Source organism: Rhea pennata, chromosome 17 (genome assembly GCF_028389875.1).
Source record: "Rhea pennata isolate bPtePen1 chromosome 17, bPtePen1.pri, whole genome shotgun sequence".
NCBI classification, from domain to species: Eukaryota; Metazoa; Chordata; class Aves; order Rheiformes; family Rheidae; genus Rhea; species Rhea pennata.
Window position 1 is genome coordinate 13,110,903 of NC_084679.1, and position 22,310 is coordinate 13,133,212.

General features: G+C 42.3%; 1 protein-coding gene across 6 annotated transcripts in view; it reads left to right on the plus strand.

Annotated features, from left to right (window-relative positions):
* The window catches only part of TAOK3 (TAO kinase 3), a 95,019-nt gene that overhangs the window by 62,393 nt on the left and 10,316 nt on the right, over positions 1 to 22,310 (plus strand). For 3 of the 6 annotated variants that reach the window (XM_062590505.1, XM_062590506.1, XM_062590508.1), the window contains 3 exons: positions 2,003 to 2,170; positions 5,135 to 5,341; positions 15,142 to 15,276. In XM_062590505.1, the coding sequence (XP_062446489.1) occupies positions 2,003 to 2,170; positions 5,135 to 5,341; positions 15,142 to 15,276 (510 nt within the window). Of the gene's footprint in view, positions 1 to 2,002; positions 2,171 to 5,134; positions 5,342 to 15,141; positions 15,277 to 17,039; positions 17,203 to 20,756; positions 20,820 to 22,310 lie in introns of those variants that run through there. The other 3 variants (XM_062590507.1, XM_062590510.1, XM_062590509.1) reach the window with 3 other exon arrangements.

A 22,310-nucleotide genomic window follows, 5' to 3' on the forward strand; every position in this document is an offset into this window, starting at 1 on the left:
CCCGAATGCCTCTACTTGCCAGGTAAAGGCTGATGAATGAGCTTGTTTTTGCTCTCGGCGCCCGGTATATTTTTTTCCTGTGATACGTTTGCGCTGTGGCACATAACCAGTGTTTTGTTCTCTGGTTCTGCTCGCAGCACCCTGACAATCCTTTGACCAGCTAATAGGCTTATGTTGTGGGTTGCCGAATGATTCATTCATGTGGATTGGCAGTCTTTCTGCTCTCTAGGAATAGTGTACGTTCATTGAAGGATATGATTTCATGAGTACGTTGGGTTGGAGGCTGCATAAACAATTGGAGCCGAGATGTCATTCTTAGCTTATGGATATTCAGCCTTTTTATATGGTTTTTGACTCTCGGCGGAGCACCCCAGATGTTCCCTCCTGCCGCAGTTCTCCCTAAACCTTGATAGATTATAAGATTCAAGTCCAGATTTTTGTCTTTTGAGCTTTTTGTGCTTGCATACAGTAAACGGGGAGAGTGAATCTTTTTGTGGACACATTTTCTTAAAGGGGACTGAATATTTTTATTAAGTGCTTGAGAATGAATTCAGTTTTGATGCACTGTCTCAGATGAAAATAGTCAAATGACTAGTGATGTTGAAAATGCTGTTGGAATTAAGGGAGAAGAACAAAAGTGACAATACCTAGCTCACTAATTTTTACACTTTTAAAATGGAAAGCAATTGTAAAATTTAGTTTTAAAAACTTCCTATTTTTCTCAGTTTGCATGACATTCCCAGGAGACCTGGCCTCTGTTACTCACTTTTCCAGCCAACCGATTACTTGACCTTAGACAAACCTCTTCTGCCTTTCCAGTCTTTTTTTTCTTTATTAAAATTTAGAAAGGTGTATGGATTAGTCCTTTCAGCCGTTGTTTCTTACTGAGTTGCACAGTACCTAGCAGAGTGGTGACTGTATCTCATAAATCAAATCTAGACAATTGGACAATGTAAATAAGCATAATTGTGCTCTTACTATGCAGGAGCCTCTTGAGTCTTTATTTTTGTGCATCTGCCTTATAGTTTCCTTGGGGTTGCATTTTGATGTTTGAATAGTGCCTAAGTACAAAGCATAGAGGTTTTTTTCCAGTGAGATGAGTATTTGTGTTGTTCCGCATATGCATAAACAAGTGGACACTGGACACTTAGGATGGCTTGAAGTCAGGCTCATTGTTCCAAATGCATTACTGCTTTCTAAAAATTACCCACAATGAGATGAAAATGTTACCTTATTTCTACTCGTAAATAAGCTACTTTCTTAAGAAACTTTAGCTATAAATGTTTTGAGTGTAAATAAACCTTGAAGTCATCTTACTGTTTTTATTTATGGATCTGGATAGATGAGCGAAGGATAAATCTTTTGCATGTGGCTTAGGCAGGCAATCTTTGGGATTTGGTCATTTTTAAGTCCTGTGGGTGTGCAAGGTTTAAAGTAACACTGTCCTCAAGTGTTACCTGGAGAGACTAAAAAAAAGCAGAGAGAGACTTAGGGATGTTGTGAAAACCAGACCCTGCTCCAGACAGAGGAGTGAATTGGGGAGTGGGGGTAAAGAGAGCTTGCAAAGGAGCAGCCAGGTCTCCCTCCTCTCCTGCCACTAGCTAGCCTCTCCTGCAGGTTGTGTGCCCGTGTGCGTGCGCGCATCGGCGCACAAACCCACCCTAGCTTCAAGCACCAAAGTGATATCTTGCCTCACTTTGCTCTGTGCTACCTTTGATTGTGTTCTGTGTGTAAGCAGATTTTGACATTTTTGAATAAAATGTTTTGCAGCCTATGCTTTGCACCTCATAGGGTGTAGTGTGATCAGTTTGCTTGTTTGAGATAGTTGAGTATGGTAAGTGTCCTCAGTGCTGAATGTTTTTGGAGTCTTTCATAATGGATATTACTAATTATTAAATATAAACAGTAATTTCAAGTGTCTCTTCTCTTAAAGTATTTTTTTTCTTTATCAAATATACTACTGTCATGTGTGAAACCATATATTTTATTCCCTTTAAATTAGCATGATTTCGTTCGCCGAGACCGACCACCAAGGGTACTAATAGACCTCATACAAAGGACAAAAGATGCAGTACGTGAATTGGATAACCTTCAGTACCGGAAAATGAAGAAAATCCTTTTCCAGGAGACAAGGAATGGCCCACTGACCGAGTCTCAAGAAGAAGAGGAGGTACTGTTATTTTCTTATTCCATTTGCACTGTTCTATATAATTTTAGAGCAAATAAGATGGTTTTGTCCTTTGTGGGGCAGAGTAAACACAGCCTAGGTGTGGATGCAGTCAAGATTTGGTGGACTATCATCTGGCTTAGCAGAGACAGGGTAGCATAAGTGCCAGCGACCATTACTTGGTGTGACATGTGAACATATTGGCAACTTAAAAACTTTCCTGTTGTTTTTCTCAAATGGTGGCCCTTCTGAGAGCTTTAGGGAAGAAACTCATTTGGAGGGAGACTGAGAAGAGCGGTTCACAGCCTGTGTGAGGGAGGGTCTATTGACTGTCCAAGCTCTTCAGTCTGATAAGCACGATCAAGATCACTTGATAAGTGTTTTCAATTATTATAACTATCATATAAAGTAATTGGCCTATCAATTGTTGAAAAGCAAATCACCAAAGTAATAAGACTTATTTTTAAAACTTCTATAATATTAAGGAGGAAAAAAAGAACAGATTAAAGACATAACATTCTGCTTCAATTTAAATCTTGTAATAAATAACCCACTTAATCAGTGTATGATAATTGGCACTGACTGTGGCTTAGAGAAAAAACAGTCGTTTTTCAATTGATGAGATTAGATGGAAATTAATGTCATTTGGTGGAGGCACGCTGGATAAACAAATCCATGACTGGTTCTCAATGAAAAAAGCCTCTCAGGCAAATTGATATTTGTATTCCTTCTCTTCTTGCAGTATAGCAAGAAAAGACAGAGAAGTATGTGAGTTCAGCTTGTATTTGGAAATTTGATGTTGAGGCCTGTGTGTCAAATGTTCTTTTAAGGGTGAACTAAGAGCTTTGGATTAAGGAATGGACAAGCTTGGGTGTCAGGTGGGAGAACACAGAGAGAGAGAGGAGACTGGCATTTAAAATTGTATTTTGCTTTGAAGATTAAATGGACAAAAGCAGCAAGAACAGCAACCACTGCAGTTAAAGCTACAGAACTGCTTCTGTTCTAATCCTCTAGTTAGTTTTCTTCTAAACTTTAGTTGTATATATGGGAGAGGAACTGAGGTGGTTTCAGATTTATACACTGAAATTTTCAAGCTGTGTCTGCCTGTGTGTGACAAACTGTTCAGAGAGTATCAGGACAGGAGAGGGGGAGGGAATGCTTTCCCCATGTGACTGTTGAGCAGGTCTGAGCTTAACAGCCTAGCTGGGATAGGTGCAGCAGTAGTTGGCACGGAGAAGTATCTTCTGTTCCTCTTCTCCCCGTCCCTCAAAAAAGGAGGGAGGAAGATTCCATCTCTGCGAATTAACACTCTAATGAAGCTCGCACTCTGCATGTGCACAGCATGCTCTGCACTGAGTTTGATCACTCGAGCCTGTGTGCCACAAAAGGTGGTTGGATTGCTCATGTGTGTATCACTAACTTGGCAGTGAAGAGAAAACATAGCATTTGCTTCAGTTACTGCTCACCTGGTTAGCAGAAGCTGGTCAACTGTAAATGCCCTAAGCCAGTTCCTTTTTATACCTTAGAAAATCTAGGAGGTGGAAAGTGGACATTATAGATCTTTAACACTCAAATACTGTTTATATGCTTTCCTCAAAGCTAATGCCAGAAAGTTTAGGTCATTTGTAAAGTATTCAAATCAGGAAGTCAATGTGAAGGTTGCATATGCCATCTCATCTCTGTCCTTTTTGCATATACGTTCGTTAATGACATAGCCATTCATCTCAGATGTTTCATTATGTTATTTCTTCTGCAACTTCATATAAGCATCTTGGAATCCTTTCTTTCTCATAGAATCACATGTATCTATGTTGTCCATCAAATGGTATTCTTTTGTATTCTAGATTTTTAAAATGCCTTTACACAGGCGCCGAATAATCTATTCATTGCTTTCAAATAAAAAAAAATCTCATGATCAAATAGAAATCTGTCAAATTTCTCTTTCATTTTTTCAGCAAAAGTAGTATCCTATTAATTGATTTCTAATGTAATTCTCCCCAAGTTCTCTTTGAAGGCCAGGGCAAACTGGGTGCAGAAGCAAGCCTGTTTTGGACCAGGAACAGAAGGGTTTTCCAGAGCTCAGTCCTCACTGTGAACTCTTTGCAAGCATCTTCAATTCCATTAGTTTATTACAAAAGACTTCATAAATTCTTTAAATTGGTCCAGATTAAGTTCACATAGTGGAATTACTGAACTGATATAAGTATGCAAGCAAGAAAAAAGCTGAGATGCTTCCTTCTGATATTTATATGTAGAAGAAAAAATATTTCCTGTATAAGGAATATTTATCTAGATACATCCAAGTGGATTAGTACAATTTTAATTACTATAATGCAGGCTCTTTTGAGTCAGCTGTTTAAATGTGAATGAAGATTACATAAGAATTTATTAATTGAAAATACAAGATTAAGTTTTGGGGGGTTTTGGCTTTTTTTATAGCTTGATAGAATATAATGACTGGTGCATATATGGTTAAAATGCTAGAGACCTGGCTGTTTAAAACTCCTATACCTGTTAACCACCATGAAATCATTACCAAATCATAAATAGTTTGGACCAGTCTTACATCTCTTCTAATTCGTAACACTGTTGTAGCACACTCTGACTCGGAGCATGTTTTCAATACAGAGCTAGAGGAAAGATGGTTCCTTTCTCAGTTGTAACACTCACCAGCAATTCAGTATTCCTGGATGCCTCCTATTCAAGCCATAGCCATGCCCAGACTTACTGGTATGAGGAAAAACTGGCTTGGAGCCTGAAGTATTAAGGTTTTAGGGGAAGAGGTGAAAGCCAACTGCCCCATATATTTCATAACCCAGCTGGCCTTGAGAAACGTAGATACCAAAATAAAGATCAGAGAACCTTAACTCTGCAAAGCTGCCATTAAAAGAAACTTTGGACACTGCAGGCACGTGTTGGGCAGTTCATCTCCTGCAGTGTTTGTAACTGATGCCCCTTGTTTTATAGGACAGTGAGCATGGATCAAACGTGAGTAGGAAGATGGACAGTCTGGGCAGCAACCATTCCATCCCGAGCATGTCTGTGAGCACAGGCAGTCAGAGCAGCAGTGTGAGCAGCATGCAGGAGGTCCTGGATGAGAGCAGCCCTGAACTTGTCATGATGCATAGTGACGAGAGCACAATTAATTCCACTTCCTCCGTTGTCCATAAGAAGGTATGTTCTCTGGTGCTCTCCATAGCTTCCTGCAGTCCCTGCTATTGCTCACGTTGGCTCAGCTGCATAGGGCCCAAGGAACTGTGTGCCAAGCGGCCTTGAGCTGAGCCGGCCGCTGAGAACAGGAGATGGGGCCGGGCTTGCCAGAATCGAGTTCTGTGTTTTTCTTTAACAGCTCAACTGCATTTAGACAATCTCTGAAAACAATAAATAATAATAATAATAATAAAAGGGTACTAATACGAGGTAGCGCTGTCAGTGTCTAGGCAGGGTACACAGGCTTGCTGCATGCTTCCTTACCCAGCCCTGCATGCGCGCTTCATCTCTGCTTGTAACGTCCGTCCTTGTTTCCCTGTGAATGATTGTACTGTGCTGTGCAATATGGTCCAAAGTGGTCACAGCAGCTAAGCTAACCATTTACCAGTCACAGTGTATGATTAAAATCTGCTTGCTCTTGGATTTCCCTCATGAGAAGTGGAAGTGTACAGAACTTTGGAGCCTTCGCACAAGGTATGTTTTGAGTCACGTGCCACTCGGTGCTTTTCTGCTCTCTTGCTGCATCTTGTGAACTACCTGTTACCTTTTTGTTTTGTTAGTGCTAGATATTGAGCTAATGTCTATCTGTAAGTAAGTATCTAATCTGGGATTGGTTTAATAGAATAACTTTGGTTTGGCATTAACAGTGATGTTTACTAGCAGGCAGTAAAATGTAGGTTACGTTTTTGTGTTTGCATGTGCAAAGAGCTTCAAAATGTATATGTGCTCTCTGCCGGATGAGTTAAAACACTACAGCAGCAATAGAAGTGTGAATTTCTCAGTTGCAGGCTTACAGCAAAGCCTGTTTCTTAACTACTTATTTGTAAACAAATTTTTTCCTCTGAAATACAGTATTTGTGTAATTGAATATTGCAACATTTACAGAAGGGAGCTCTGAAGAGAAATTTTGTCTTCAGCAAAAGATTGCCTGTGTATTTAAAGGCATTGTCAGATAAGTTGCATAGGTTTCAGGGGTTTACGTCTTTCTCAAATACGTTTGCAATACCATCTTCGGAGACCTTCCTGAAAAAATGTGCCAGTCCAAGGAACCCTCTTGAATGAATAACTGCTCCACTGATTCTATGTATGGTCTGATTATAGTTAGAGCTTTCTCCTTTTGTGTAGGCTTCAGAAATTTGTATTAATTTTAATTTCTCATTGTTAAGTAGTCATATTTATGTATGCATTAAGATACAAGTTTGAGGATTTGATTTACACAATGGTCGTACATTATAATACTGACTCATCAGTGTCATTATAGTCAATGGGGGAAAAAAAAGAGCCATTTCCATCAGACATAAATTGCATTTGTGAAGGAAGTAATGTTCCTGCTCGCTTTAAGAATAACATTTCACTTCAGAAGTGCCATGCAATCACTATAAAGTACAAATGTAGAAGATTTCCGAGGTTATGAATTCAGCCCTCTTAGACTTTTGCATAAGTTGTTTCTTTATTTTAGATGAAGACATTCAGTTAAGATGGATGCCTAATTCAGTTAGGCTTCTTTCTTTCTTTCTTTTTTTTTCTTTTTTTTTTTTTTTTAAAAGAGTTATGGAGTTATGTATAGTGTCATTTTTAAGTTAAGAACAAAAATAAATGTTACCTGTCTCTACTTACTGGTATTTACAGGCAGGGAACATATACCTGCACAAACTGTGATTGCACACTGTAAATAAGACACTCCCACTCTGTGAAAAGGATGATCGTGACAACACACAGAAGTTTTTTTCTTGTTCGTTTTGTAGGAATGAGGATCTCTTACACACTCAGTTAGTGTGTAACTAAAAGTAGGTGTTTCTAGGGTAATTTTTGAAGTACAAAATACAGGCCTTTACAAAGCAATTAACAGGCTGAGATTACTGCTCCTTGTAGCAGCGCAGGTATCGTCTCCATGGGTAAACGGTACCTCTTGGTGCACAGATATATAAAACGAATTTAGAATATGTATAGTGGTATATATATCTGTCTGAAAATATTGTTTTAATAATTTTTTTTATTCTCTATTACTTTGAGGAAAGCAATTTTAAATGAACAATTGCTTTCTATGTGTATTATATATGTGTTAACATAGGTGAAAAGACTAAAATTGGAATTAGACATTTCAGGGAGGTTATTTATCTATATATATATACACATTCTATTCCCAAGGTAATATAAAGTTCCTTATTCTGAAAAAAACTTCTTTGTGTTTGCTTTAACTGTGTTCCTATTGATTGAAGTGATCCACACAACTTGTTTTCCTTCTACCTGGTGAGAAGAAGGGAATGCTGAATCCAGCAACCACAAACAAAATGAAAGAATCTACGGTCCAATTTCTAAATTAAGCTTTTATTTTGCATTTAATCCCTTTTTAAAGGCTAAAAAGAAAATCCTGATGAACATAATTAGCCAGCTGTCTCTGCTGTGTGGACATAGGTTCATACACTGGATTGCTTTGGCAAGACTCAAATCAAAGCATTGTGTAACATTATGGTATTCCACAAATGGCTGAAAATTCAGTCCGGTACAACTGGAGGCAAAATTGTCCAGCCTGTTTTTAAAGGTTCAAAGCTCCGAATGTCACAGGCCTTTGGATGTTGATTACAGCCCTAGAATGTCACATATATTTGTAAAGGTTAAGATGACGTGGTCATGTAGATACTGCAGTTCCTGGGCGCTGGTGCTGCAGAGCACTGCTTGGTCTGGAGAGCTAGGCTGGGTGGCACCGCAGCTGCGGCCACTTGGTGTAAATTAGGAGCAGGCTATCGGCATGTTGTCTGCGCAGACCTTGAGTGGGAGAAGTTTTGAGTGTTCCTGCAAACATCAAACATCTTTACTGTGACCAGCTTCGCTGAATCAGGGGCGAAGCATAAGGATCAGGCTGGTATAGTACGAGCATTTGTAAGCAACAGATTTTTTTTAACGACTGAAAGGTAGTTGAAGGTGGAAGGGTGCTTTGTGATCTCAGAGCGAGTGAAATGGTCTGCTTCTGTCCTACTGCATTTTCACTGGGTTTACTAATTCTTGGTAGCTGAGGTGCTTGGGATTTGCCTTATTTGTAAGAGCACACATGAACAGACCTCATGAAAAAAGGGAGCATCCTCGCTCCTTCCACAACACCCAAGCCTTGGTGCAGCAGTAAATCTCCATGTTTCTGAGCTTGTGCTTAGGAGAAAGGTGACTCTCACTCATCAGCAGAAGAAAACCTGTACACTAGAGGAAAAATCACTGGACAAGAGAAGGGAAAAGAAAGAAAAAAAAAAACTCCAATTGAGTGTGTAGCTTTTAATGTAACTTAGTTTTTATAGCTGTGTTGTAATTTTCTGGAATGAAAAAAAAATAGCACTAAGGACTACTACTCAGGCAGCAGCTCCTGCATCCTCTCTTCCTGGTATCTTATTCCTCTTCAGAATCAAAGACCATTTCCTCAAGAGGATCCCTTAGTTGCAGGCAGGTTCTTCACAGGAAATTTAGGTGTCTCAGTCCCATTTTGAGGAGCAATCCTGCGAGTAACTTCTGCTTTCTCCTTTGCAGGCTGCAGGCTGGCTACCTCCCTCACGTAGTGTAAGCTCCAGTTTTCTAGCTTCTCTCTTTTGAAGAGAGTTACATAACTGTACTTCCCCATCCAAGCATCATGTTACATATGGATATACATTCCCTTGGCCAGCTCCCTTGGGGAGCTAATTCAGTTGTTCATTCAGCATTCAGGTTAAGAGCTGAAGAGTAAATGACAGCTCTGCTGCAAACCCAATTGTAGCTGGAGAAAAAAAAAAAAAAAAAAAAAAAAGGGGGGGGCAAAATGAGGGGGGGAGGCAGAGAGTTGCTGAACTCCAAATATGTGTCCTTGAAGCATACAGTATATGCCAGAAATTGAAAACATGTAAGCATCAGTTAATCTTAGAATGAGGATGAAGCTTTTGGCTCTTTGAGGATGTAGGTATCCAGATTTTGTGGTATTCTGGATGTTAGAAATGCATAGTCTTGTACAAGTTTGTCCGTTCTGGACAGCCACGGCGTCCCTGTTCATTACTGTTTGGGATTTCTGAGCAATGCAAGTGAAAACTGACGTTTAAGGACCGTGGCCCAAGCAACAGTGCAGTCACCAGTTTATATGCAGAAATAAATGATACTGCCATGGGGAGCGTGCAGTGCTGAAACCCACTGTAGAAAGGGCCTTGGGGAGTTCACCTGTGTCCTAAGTGCCACGTTTACCATAAGACATAGAGCTCTTTGGCTGTAATTCCTCGCATCTAAAAGCACAGACAAACAGCACTTGAGAAATTCTATTTCAGCACTAATTTAAGAAAAAGATATGCTAGTGTTTACCAAATTCTTATTCAGTCGCCTCTCACGTGTGCTTTCCCCTTCCAGGTGATGCGTTGTAGATGGTTTATTGTCACCTGCTCTGTTCAGCCGATGGTGCGTGCTGGTTGGTGCACGGTTGGCTTCTGAGCAATATTGTTCAGTTGTTCTATATAAGTATGACAAATGGCAAGGCTTGGAACACTTCCTTGTGTGTTTTATTTTCATAAAACTTTATAATAACAAAAAGGCTGTTCTGTTTTAATCTGAACAAAAAGCCAGTGTGCTATTTTTGTTTGACTGCAGTACAGAGCTGTTGCAGTTAAATTTACTTCTACTTAAAATCATTAGTACTTACAAAGATGAAACTCCAGCAATAAAAAAAATTGTCAGGGAAATCTTAGAATTTAGTTATTAACAAAAGATGTGTCAGGAAAATGCTCTTAGTTGGGTATCAGAAATTCTGTCCAATATTTGTAATAAAAACATATTTCTGTAATAACTGCGACTTGAGAAACTTTCCAAATCCATTAAATCAAATAAATCTGTACACATCGCCTTTCACTGCCATGATTAATGGCATCCTGGCTGATTTCTGTGGATGTACATGAGCTGCAGTTGAGGCAAAGATGAGGCTGGTTTTCTTATGATTCATGTTTGGAAAAGATTTTACTTTTAGATGAGCTGTAAAGGATATTTAGGTAATGAGTGAGAGCACTGTTTTGGCTTGCGTGTGCAGGCAGTGATGCAAGTTTGTAATGACCTCTTGCATAGCAGGCTACTGGCATAAAGCTTTTTCTTGAAAAGACTCTTCTTGATGCGTAAGCCTCTCTGCAGATTATTGAGGCATTTAGTGCAATGTCTTAAAATGAATGATGGCACATTATCTTCTTTCTTTAAATTCTTAGAAGTTAGAAATGTGCTGTAGTATTACGTACTGCTCTGCAGTTCCATTAAGGTCCTTGCTTTGGCTGCCTCAGAAATTCTCTTTCCAATTTGTCTGGGAGATTGGCGGTCCTTTTTAGCTCGTGAAACCTCTGGTGTAAACAGTGTTTGTCACGGTGCGTACTTGGTGCGTATCACTAAAGATGCAGTATACGGGTGAATATTCCTTTCAAGGTGAAAACCTGAATGTTTCAGCTTTAGGATAAGCCAGGTTGATTCCAGGTTGCTGTTCTGTGTATGGTCATTTCTAAATAAGCCACAGAAACAGTGGGACTCCTTCTCTGTTTCTGTGTTTTGTTAATTCTTTGCGCTTGCATTTGCTGTGTCAGTGAAAAAAAGCAGCCACATGATAGTGTTATATACTGAAAAAATGTAAATATCAAATACAGTGTATAGATCTGGCTGCCCAGTTTTGCTGTCACTAAATTTTGAGGCAAAATTCTCATTGACTTTCTGTAGGGGAAAAAAATCAACTTTTGTCTACATACTGACTGACTTTGTTCTATAGCTTGTTCATTCTGATTGTCTTTTAAGTGGCCTTGTGCTCACATAGGAGGTTTTGTTGAAGAAATGTGTTCTGGTTTGGGCTTTCCCCTCTCGTGTTTCTTGGAATGAGCTACTACTGTCTTTAAAAACAGAACAAAAAATGACCTGATCAGTGTAATTATTAGGCATTATCAGGAAGGAGTCAATCTGAATGTCTTGAACATAATATGAAAATAGTGGTAGCAGTATGGTGTTAATATTACTCTTAAGTACACATGGCTACAGTGTTAAGCAGATATTCCTGATATGTTGCGCTGGTGTTGGAGGCAGGGGCTTGTAAAGCCTGTTTTTCCAATGACGAGGAGGAAAAGGTGGTGGTGTGTTGTAGGACCAGAATGGGACACATGATACGTTTTTAGGTTACTTACTGTTATCCAATACGGGAAACCTTCCTGTCTTTTCTTTGTGTGTTTGTTTTTGAGACTTGCGTTTAGGTTACTTGAAGTTGCACCAACTCTCTGGTGTGGTAACAGCGTTGAAGATGTTTGAGAGTCTTCATTGTGGCAAAGGTGACCAGCGGTTTCAAAACCAATGCCCAGCCAGATACCTCTAAATCTTTTTTTGTGTGTGATCAACATGAAAATTGGTTGTTACGGTAGTATGGTCAGAAGACCATATGCCACCTTTAGTGGGAAATCTGAAGATAACAGATTATTGACCCCTTAATAGAGGGATTTTAAATGCTTAACATGAGCTGCAATCTGAGCATGCCTAAAGTTGTGTTCATAAGTCAAATCTTTCAGTAAAGACAGGAAATAGATGGAAAATGAAAAATGTACAGAAGAGGCATTACTTTAAGAACAAACCACAATTTGAACTGCAGATTTAGAGATTTCCCGATCCAAACTTGATGAGATTTGTGAGTGGTTTAGATCCAAAGGCCAGATTATACTTATTGACCAACTTGACCTGAGATGCCAGTTTCACATCTTTGTTTCCTGGAAGTCTGGACCTAAAAGTTAGAAACTAAATTTCCTGGTTGGTCTCATATATGCAAATGGCCAGTGTGCAGAGTCTAGTAGCAAACTTTTAGGAAGAGAAAGAGTCAAAAAGAGCAGAAATACTTTTTTTCCCCTTCTTTCTTTTCTTTTTTTCTTTTTTCTTTTTTTTTTTTTTTTTTTTGAATCTGTAGCTAGACTTATGTCTTGATAGCTATCAATCATATCATCTGAGGAAGTTTGAAGAAATGAGGACTCTTAAGTTTTTCTCTTTCAGTTCTCTGATTACTAGCAGTCTGAGTAGTAAAGTAACTTGCTTGGTGTGGTAACACTCCATGTCAAGTGCTTTTTATTTCTGGTAGCCTGGCAGGTTTTCTGGGGGAAAAAAATATATATATATATGTTGCCTTTTAAGATTGCACAGGCATATTTGAAACTTAATAGTTGTTGCCTCTGTCTGTAGCCCAGATTTCAGATCCCAGATCAAGGGGAGCAGAGGGCAATCACTGAGTATTTTGCCCACTGGAAATGGGTGGAAAGCTTGTCTTCATCCTCTAGTTTGTTCAGTTGCAAAGGAATTTTCCCATACCTCACCCAGCTCAATTTGAGATACAGAAGGCAGTTAATTTGCTTTCTTGATGGGCAGTTGGATTCTGCTGTGGGCTTCTTCTGCACCACAAAGTTACTGGAAGCTCCATAAAACAGCATCAAGATGCCATTTTGCCCCCTAAGAATCTACATTCTGTGTAACGCAACCTACAAATTAATTTTTCGCTGTAAGAAACAATCATAATTTGAACTTGTTATTTTAGGTAATGTTTTGAGGTGTTCTGAAAAATCTAAAAGGTCATTGAAAAGATTTTTTTTTTTCCCTCTCTCTTCCAAGTGACTTGCGGCTTTTGTTTTTAATATTTTGCATTCTCCCTGCCATACTAATGTAATGGAGTGAGAGAAGATGGTTGAGGATTAGGGTCTTCTGGGGTAGCAGCAGACCTTAGAAACCTTGTTCATTTACATGTGCTGCTGCAGACTTTCTGTATGACCTTAGGTGACGTTTGGCCTGTCCCCACCTGAATTTCATGTCCATAGTAGAGGGATAGTAGCTCCTGTGTACTTTTGTTCCTCTTCAGTTCTCCATAGTTCAGATGGGAAAGTCTTGTGTTGGTCTTCACCGCAGGACATTTTATTTAGCTTTAATTTGTACGCGAATTGCTCCAGTTTCAGTCTGTAACCACGGAGGACCTTTCTGTGGTTGCAGGACCCCTTCGCCTTGCTCCAGCTCACTTCGTGCTGTTGCGTTTGCGTGAGGCTGTTGACACAAGCCCCAGAGAGCCCCTAGTTAGCCATCTCTATCAGCCGCTGAGCTCATCGCTGGAGAACAAGCAGTGCTGGGCAGCTCCTAATGCTGCCCCTTGCCTGACTGGATCAGCATCGTGCTGGAAGACTCCAAAGCGTACCCGTAGAAATTGCCAGCTGAGACGTGCCGGTGACGGGCAGGCCACCCGCCGGCGGGTACGGGCCCCGATGGTGCTCCCCAGAGTCCTCGTCACGGCTGCTCGATAGGCCAGGGTGCCGCAGAGCCACAGAAACCACGGGGTCGATGCTCTTCCAGGCAACCCCTGAGAGTCTAATTAACCTCCCACTGTTGGAATCTGAACGTTTAATCAAGACTGTTTTGGTTTGACTATTACGGAGCCTAAGATTTACCCTTCTGAGGCAAGCGGGCAAGTCCGGGAGCCCTGCCCGTAGCGTGAATATTGAAGGTCGGCCCCGTTTCCCGTAACTGCCCTTCCGTAACACTGCCTTCCCTTTCAATGGCAAGAACAAGTCCAACGTAAAGACGACAGAAATATAAAATGAAACCCACTACTTCTGTGGAAGGCTCTTTTTAAATTACTTTAGCGTGTTCTGCCCTCGCGGGCTTGGCTCTGCGGCAGCCGTAGCCAGCGCTTCCTCCCTGCCAAGGCCAGCGAAGGCGAGCGCGGGGCGTGGAGGCCCCAAACAAGGGATATGAGAACAGATACCTGGTTTAAAACGCTTTGAAATCAAGATATGATTCAGTTCTTGACATCAGCACTTGTGTAGCAGTTCGTTTTTTTTTTTTTTTTTTCCGTAAATCACTTAGAAAATCATATCGAAAGCAATCGGACTTGCGCGGGACCAGACTAGAGGAGCAGCAGGAGCGGAGAGGGGAAGGAGCGTCCGCAGCGTGGCCGAGGGGCGCTGGCGTGGCGGGAGCCCCTCGTCCTGGCCGCCGCTGCCCACCCGAGGGAGCTGCCTGGGGCGCCCGCCGGCTCGGGGCAGGCGCCGCCGCGGCCGGGCAGCCGTCGCGCCCGGAGCCGCTCGTGGTGAAAACCTGTGAGCTGTTGCTTTAAAGGAGAGGGGAAGGAAGGAGAGAGAGGAGAAGAGAGAGGAAAAAAAAAAAAAAAGCTTTGTGGGCTGTGGAGAGAAGGTGCTAGAACGGTGCTGGATCATGACTGGGAAGCCGGAGCCCTGAGCGGGCACGGAGGCTCTCCCGCCGCGCTCTGCGCCGGGACGCTCGTCCCGCGCCGCGGACAGCGGCCGCGCGGCAAAGCCGTCCCGGCGAGGGCCCGGCCCCACCGCGAAGGGAATGAGGCAAAACGTTGCTCCGGCGTTGAAAGGGAACGGCGCCTTCTTTGCTAGCCATGGAAATCGCCTTTCTGAAGGGATTACTGGGCTGCGGTGCTTTGCCCCGGCCTCTCTGAGCAGCCTGATCGCTCTGCGTCGCGCTCTGCCTCGGAGCCTTTTTTTTTTTTGCACATATGTAATACTGGAGGTTTAAAAAAAAAAAAAAAAACCCAGCACGGTGGCTGGCTTGAGGAGGCATCCTGCTAGCGATCAGCTGACGCGCCGAAGCCCAGGCTGCAATGTGTTGCTTATTCATTTTGTACCGTGGGAGCTGCAGGGGCTAGCCGAGAGCTAAACTATGCATTTCAAACAGCGCCGCTTGTGCAGAAAGAGGGGCGAGAGAGAGGCAGCCGGCCAGGAAAGAGCACAGCTGGACTTTCTCCTTGTTTTTATCCATTTCTGCAGGATCATGTATTTATAAGGGATGAGGTGGGCCACAGGGATCGCAGGCCTGAGGTGCGGCCTACCCAGTCAGTGCAGAATCAGGCCCTCCACTACCGGAACCGCGAGCGCTTTGCCACGATCAAATCGGCGTCTTTGGTAAGCAGCCGCCCCCCTCCTCACGGTCTGTCTGTCTGTCCAGGAAGGGTCGGGGATTTCTTCTTTCTCCCCCCCCCCTTTCCCCCCTTTCCCTCCTTTCCCCTCCTAAATTTTATTGTTGGCATAGCAACTACATATTGCTCCAAAAGATGGTTTAGCTGTGCAAAATGTAAAATATAAAATGCATTTAATCTGTATGTTCACATCGGGTGTATTTCCAATGTATGTCAGATAACCACGTTTGGGGGTGAAGTTAATATCGTCTCATATTCCCCCCCCCACACACACGCCTTTTCTCCTCTTTTGTTAGGGCTGTTAATATTGCCAAATGTGTTTATTAATATTACCAAATGTGTTTGTCTGCATGTGCAAAAAAACCCATCTCCGTGTGGATGTGTGAAATACGTTCCCGTGCTACGGAAATGCAGATGCTCTTTGAAACAATAAGGCTGCTGTCTCCAGGATGAGCTGCTGGCTATTTTTCATTCATTCATTCATTCATTCATTTAGTGCAAGCAGCTGCTCCGCTCCCATATTTTTGCAAATTGAGCCCGGGGCAGGAGCACTGGGGTCCACCGCCCGCCGGGGAGGGGGGCTTACAAAGGCGAGGGGGATGGGTGGCACCCAGCCGGATTTGTACTATTGCAAATGTGATTGCTGGAGATGCCTTTGTAGTAGTGAAAGGGGTGTGTGCCGGGAGAGTTGGCCGCTGCGCCGCCTCCCCCCTCGCGTGCACCCCGGGTGGGAGCGGCGGCAACCTTCGGAGGGGTGCGCATACGGGGACAGAGGCGAAGACCCACCTCTGAACCAAAAAATCCATGAAATGGGAAATAATTCCAGCCCGGCGGTATTAGAGGTCACGTGGGCAGGCAGCGATCCAAAGTAGCCGCTGCTTGGCGGTGGCGTTTGCTGGCTGGAATGACATCATCGCGGCCCGGCCCGGCATCGCGGCGGCACAGCCGCCCCCTCCCCGCCGCCCCAGCAAGCCGGGCCCCTCCGCTGCCACCCCCCGCGCAAGCAGTGCCCATCACCCCCATCCCTCTGTGAGGTTGTTGCTGTTAATGTAAAAATGCCGCTGTGGCATGGGGACCGCTCGCCCAGTGCTTTGCGGGCTGAGATTGGGGGCAGAGCATCTCCATTCCCTTTTCTTGCAGGTGGAGTCCTGGATTGCCGTAGTCTGGTTGCCCCCCAGGCCAGTGTCCCCTGCTTCCCCCTTCCTTCCCTCCTCCCACCTGATTTAAAGCATGACCTAGAAACATGTGCAGTAGAGGACTTCATGCAGCACACCTGGCACAGCAGGGACCTCTGCCTTCCTGGAGACCCTCTGCCTCAGGACATTTTTTTCTTTTGTGCGTGTGTGTGTGTGTGCGTGCGTGTGTGTGCGTGTGTGTGCATGCATGTGGTATGGTGCCAATGCTGTTGCTTGCACTGAACAGATAAAAACAGGATGATATTTTTGGTTAACTTGACTGGAGGGAGAAATGATCAATGACTCGAGCATCATGCTCTAAGTATATATATAATTTGATGTGTATCCGTGAGTGTATACGTTGTACATAGTCATATTCATTTTTACTCTTTGTGGAAAGCTACTGCATCTTCTGTCCTGCCTTCAGCACTGGATTCTGAAACTCCCATCTTCCTCTGAATATGTCATCACTGAGCTGTTTGAGTGGCTTGAAGTTATCTCATGATGAGGCCCTCTTGTGAGCTGATGAAAGATGTTGGTATGAGGATGTATGGTCTGTCAGATCTTCCCAGACCTCTAAACTCTGGAGAAGACAACTGATGTCCCAAGGTCACTCCTAAATCCCATGGCAATGTCCTGCAAACTTGGACTGTGCCCGCCTTATTTTCTTGGTCTCTTGGATTTGCTGAATCTCTGTTATAGTGAGCAAATGACTATAAAGATGAGATCAATACTAGGTAAGGAAGAAATCAGGCTTTCTGGAGAACTTGTGTCCTTCAGTCTTTCTGTGGAACGTGCTCTGATATGAAGCATGTCTGGGCTCATGCTGGGAAGGCTCAGAGTTTAAGCTAGTGCAGTAGTATGCGTAGAACATGGTATCTTTTGGGGAAAGTGAGAATGCCCACATTAACTCACTATATTAGCCAGCAGGCCTTTTTAGGGGTGAAGCATACAGTAGTACGTGTCATGTAAAAGCTTTTCATACACATACATTTTCCCTTTCCAGTATAGGAAGAACCTCCCCAGAATACCACCTTGGTATTAAGGAGATATTACTGTGTGGTTGGGTTTTAAGATGAGAGGGTTCATTTCACTTTTTGTAACAAATATTTTACGTCTGCTAATTTTGTGCAGGGCCTTCCCCTTAGTAATCTTTCATTTGTTTCTGCATATGCCAAAATGGAAATTTAGAAATTCTTGCTTTAACTATCCCCTACAACATGAAAAATCCTTGTGTGTGTGCTTGCTTCTGAAGTGCCGGTGGGGCTGCCAGCACACTCTTTTCATCACTATGCATTTGATTGCCTCTCAGTGACCAAATGATGTCACAGGCTAGCAGTACTGAATGCTGTTCCTGTTTCGTCCAAGAGAAAGTCTTGATCGTGCCTGCCCACTTGTCCCCAGCTGAAGTATCTGGGGGCAAGGAAAGGTTATGTAGCTGATGCAGGGGGATATGACTCGACATGGCTGAAATCTATAGTGCAGAACTAGCAGTTCAGATTTCAGTGGGCCTTTATTCATCTCTCCATGTTCATTTACATTCTCTCTTTCAAACAGCATCTTAAGAGTCCTTTGTGAACGAGTGCTCAAGGCCTCATGATATTAAAGAACAAGTTTGATAGTTCCCCACATCCCTTCTGCTGACCAGGGGTTGGTTTCTCAGCAGCTGCCTTCCAGGCACGGGAAGGTTATGCAGTGGAGAGAGGCATGTGGTCTGTACTGCAGAGAGTCCAGAGTATGAGAAAATGGGAGTTCTGACACCAAAATGAGTAAACGGAATAATATTTGGGCGTAAACTTCTGCTGCTGGGGTCTGCTGATCCTCCCCCCACCCCAAGTTGAAGGAAGAGCAGCATTTTGAAGCTGCTCAGTGAGAAGCACTGAGCTCTGGGGCTGTGGGCTGTTCATGGGGCTTTGTAGCTGTCCCTGCTTGCTCAGTTCAGGGATGGGCCTGAGCCTGAGCCCTCAAATCCTTGTTGTTCAGTCTTAGATCAGGATATTGCAGACTGATGAAAGACTGATACTTTTAAAAGGATGCTCTCAACTTGAAGTCCAGGCTCTTTGCAGAAATAAGCTCAAATAGTTCCAGTTGGTGTAAGGCTCACAGGCAGAACTACATTAGGCAACTCTAAGCTCAGGCTGTGCTGGTGATTTTAGATGCAAGTCTCCTGCCCTGTTGCTTCTCCAAAGCACCAAATGAATAATAAGGAAACCAGACAGACTTTCAAATTAAATGCCTGCTTCATGAGTAGCATTTTGGCTACCCACAAAGGAAATAGGCTGTGAATGCACCTTTCTAGTCTTTCAGTGACACTTTCAGTGACATTTGATATTACTAATAACAAGTTAAAAAAGACACTAGGGCAATATTTGAGGTTAAGAAAGCTGAAGGAAGACTCCTGTTTTCTGAAACAAGTGCTTACCTTTGATCGTAATTCAAGCAGCAGTTTTAAGTCACACTTTCCTGAACTGCCTTCCTCTTCGGACATTGAATAGATTGCCTCTCTTTCTTTCTTTTTTCCTTTTTGCATGGCACATGTGGCAAAAATATTCATCACTTACAGTGATGCTGCTGCGAAAGTACTGCCTATAATGAAATTTAGTATCTGCAAAGATCATCAAATGCCTGATACATTTCCATATTATTTTCCAGATTGCCAGTGGTCCATAAATTGAAAGTTAAATCTAACAACTTAAACCTTGAAGCTGAGAAGCTGTGTTTTATAAGAAAACCAGAGGTTCTGCACCTATCTAGACTATACCTATCAACATTTTTCCTGTGAAAGAGTTTTTTAAAAAAAAAAAAAAAAGTGTAGAGGTGCATGAGTCTGTGTTTCTGGGTCTTTTTCACACCTGACCCCTTAAGACTCCACAGCTTCATATGCTTTTTTTACTGGCTTCTTTTACAGTTTTCAAGTGAAATGATCTAATATTTAAAACTTGAGAGGTAGAACAGGTGGCATGGATTCCATCTAAAGCCTTGGCTTTCTGTTTGAAGTCCAGATGCCAGCAAAACAACAGTGTGATTTCAGCCTGGGTCTGTGAAAACCAGCTGTCTGGGTACATGTGAGCAATCTTCTGTGGATGTGGTCATTAAAACGACATCAGACCAGCCTCGCTCCAAAGCTTGGTACATTCATGTGATGCCCTGCACCCTCTTCTGCTGAAGCAATGTCACTTTATTCCGCATGGTGGATATTGTCTCGAGACTTACTTGGCTTCTGCCTTATATAAATCTTCACTCTAAAAATACTGAATTTATTCTTTCTTGTCTCAAAATTCTTTTGTTATTGTGAGAGGCTGCTGGCAGTAAATGTCTTACTCAGTACTCTGACTCTGTCCAGCAAAGGAGCTCAGTAGTTCATTTGGTCGTTGAGAGGTGAGAATAACTGTCCTTTAGGAGAGGGTTTGGTATCTTAGTTAAGCAATGTAAAAGGAAGAAGTCTAAAGAACTGCCACTGCTAAATAAGAAGTTGGGAGGCCAACTTCTTTATTTTAAAAATTTAAAATAAATTTAAAAATTTAAAAAAATGAGGTGGGGGGAGTAGGGGGAAGAGTAAGCTTGGATTTTAGATGACAAGTGAACTGCCTGTGAGAATAGGTTGGAATAGGCACCTGTCTGTCTTATTTCAGTGTATGCCAAAGATACAGGGAGGTAAGAAACTGAGAAAATGTCATACCTTAATGAAAGCTGCTCTGTTTTGTATGGATTTTTGGTTCTGCTGATGACCTGATTGATTATTACATGCTTCAAATAGAGCTTCAAGAAACTGCACTATTTCCGTTTTAAAGGATCTTGACATTTTTCTGGACAACAGTTTGCCGTGAGCAATTCAGTTGTCATCATTTTTTCCATCATAATCTATGGGATTATGTTTGTGAAGTACTTTGCAAAGTTCAAAGAGCCTTTGTTTAAGAACATCAAAAAGGCAGTAACTGCAACTTTCTCAAATTTTCTTTTTACAGTGGTCACTAAAGCTGTTCAGCCATTATGGGCTTCATCTCTAAAACTATAATCATTCATTCATTCAAATGTATTTACATGGGGATTCTGAAGAAGTTTCCTGTTACTGATCTGGTCATACTTGGTTACTACTTCAGGTTCATTCAGTTTCCTCCATGTTCTGCGTGAAATCCCAATTTTGGAGAGCTTTCTCAAAACCAGTGCTCTGAAGACTGGTGGTCTTCATCAGATCTTTAGCACCAGCATGCTAAATGCAAACAACTAAATCCACAAAAGATCTGCAAAGCCTGCTGCTGTTCTTCTCTTTAGTCTTCAGGAATTAAATGCTGCTGCTTTTCCTCTGACTTCTTCATGTGTCCTCATCTTCGGCAGTGACTGGTAGTCTTTATCAGTAAGTGTTATAATTAGTAATTTTGACCTATTATTGGGGATAAATATCCCCAGACTTGACATGAGATCTTTCAAAGATGGGATTTTTGTCATGATAGAGGCAAGTTGAGCAAAATTAGAAACAAAGAGCATAGGAACAAGAGAAAAAGGATAAAAGATTAAATGATTCTTGCTGTAAATAAGTACGCGCTCTAATTCTCATTAGAGGCTAGAGCAATGGGGAGACTGATGAAGTTGACCATCACTGTTATACTTCAGAAAGCTTTTTAAGCTAAGCACTGCTAATGCTATCTTTTTCTGTAGTCATTCCTACAATCTCATGTTTTCCTCGTATCTGACTTAGGGGTGTTCCGTTACCCAGCCTCAGGCATTTGGAGGCTGCCCTGTTACAGCTCTTGCTGAGAAGTAAATATATATTTAATCTAGTTAATTTCAAAATAACATTCCAAAATTCCTTGGACAAGAAAGATGTGATTTGTCCATCATCACCTACCTAGTACTTGATGTGTGACTTTACTACTGTGGCTCCACCATCATCACTTCCTGGTAATGGAGTCTAATCTAGCAGCAGAGTTGGACCAAGTTTGTTGTTTTCTTTGTAGTCAGATGGTTTGTTTTTGAGAGGCCAGGGGCCACAGAGGCTGTCTACTTCTGTAGCTAGGTTTTCAAGCGTGTTTCTATTCTGGGACTCCAGCTATATATGTGTGTGTGTGTGTGTGTGTGGTTTGTTTTTTGTTTGTTTTTGTTTGTTTGTTTTTTGTTTGTTTGTTTTTTGCTGGTGGTAGTAACTATTTATTGCAAGTTATTCTTAATCCATTTCAAGGTGAAGGCTATTCAGGTCTCTTCTAACCTCTTCTTCATACCCTTCTTAAGTGCTTGGCAGTTGTTTTGGCAAAGGCAAGTAGCAGCATGCTGTCTGTCAATTATGGTGATAAACTTGCTCACTGATTTTTGAGGTCTGTAATTTAATCACTGCTTCTCGTTGGTTGTGAGCCCTGAAATACAAGCTGCCAGCAGGTGGGCTCCCTGTGCTGATCTATAGCAAAGCAGCTACTTTTTCTTCATTTAATGATCAATGAAAGCTCGGTTTGGGTGCACCCCATCCTAAACTTAAACTTGTTTTGGAGATCTCTGAAAAATGGCCTGTGAATGACAGCAATACTGTAGCAGGGGCCAGTTCTTTCTCTTGGCTGCCTATGGAGAAATTCGTCTGGAAGGCCAGGATCTTGCAAACTGCAGGAAGCAGCAGCTACGTCATGCGAGGAGGACTACTAGTTTGTGAAGCTTCGTGATCCCTCCCTAAACAGCTGAGTAGATTGCTTCGTATGTGTTAAGTGTGAAAGTAAAGGTCTGCTCTTGGAGCTCTGGTCTCCAGTTCTGTATACATACATGCAGAGGGCTGCAGCTTTTTGGCTCTCAGGGCTATCACATAAGCGATGAGCAGATCTTTATATGTGAAGTTCCTGGGACTGGGACTGTATTCTCTCTCTCT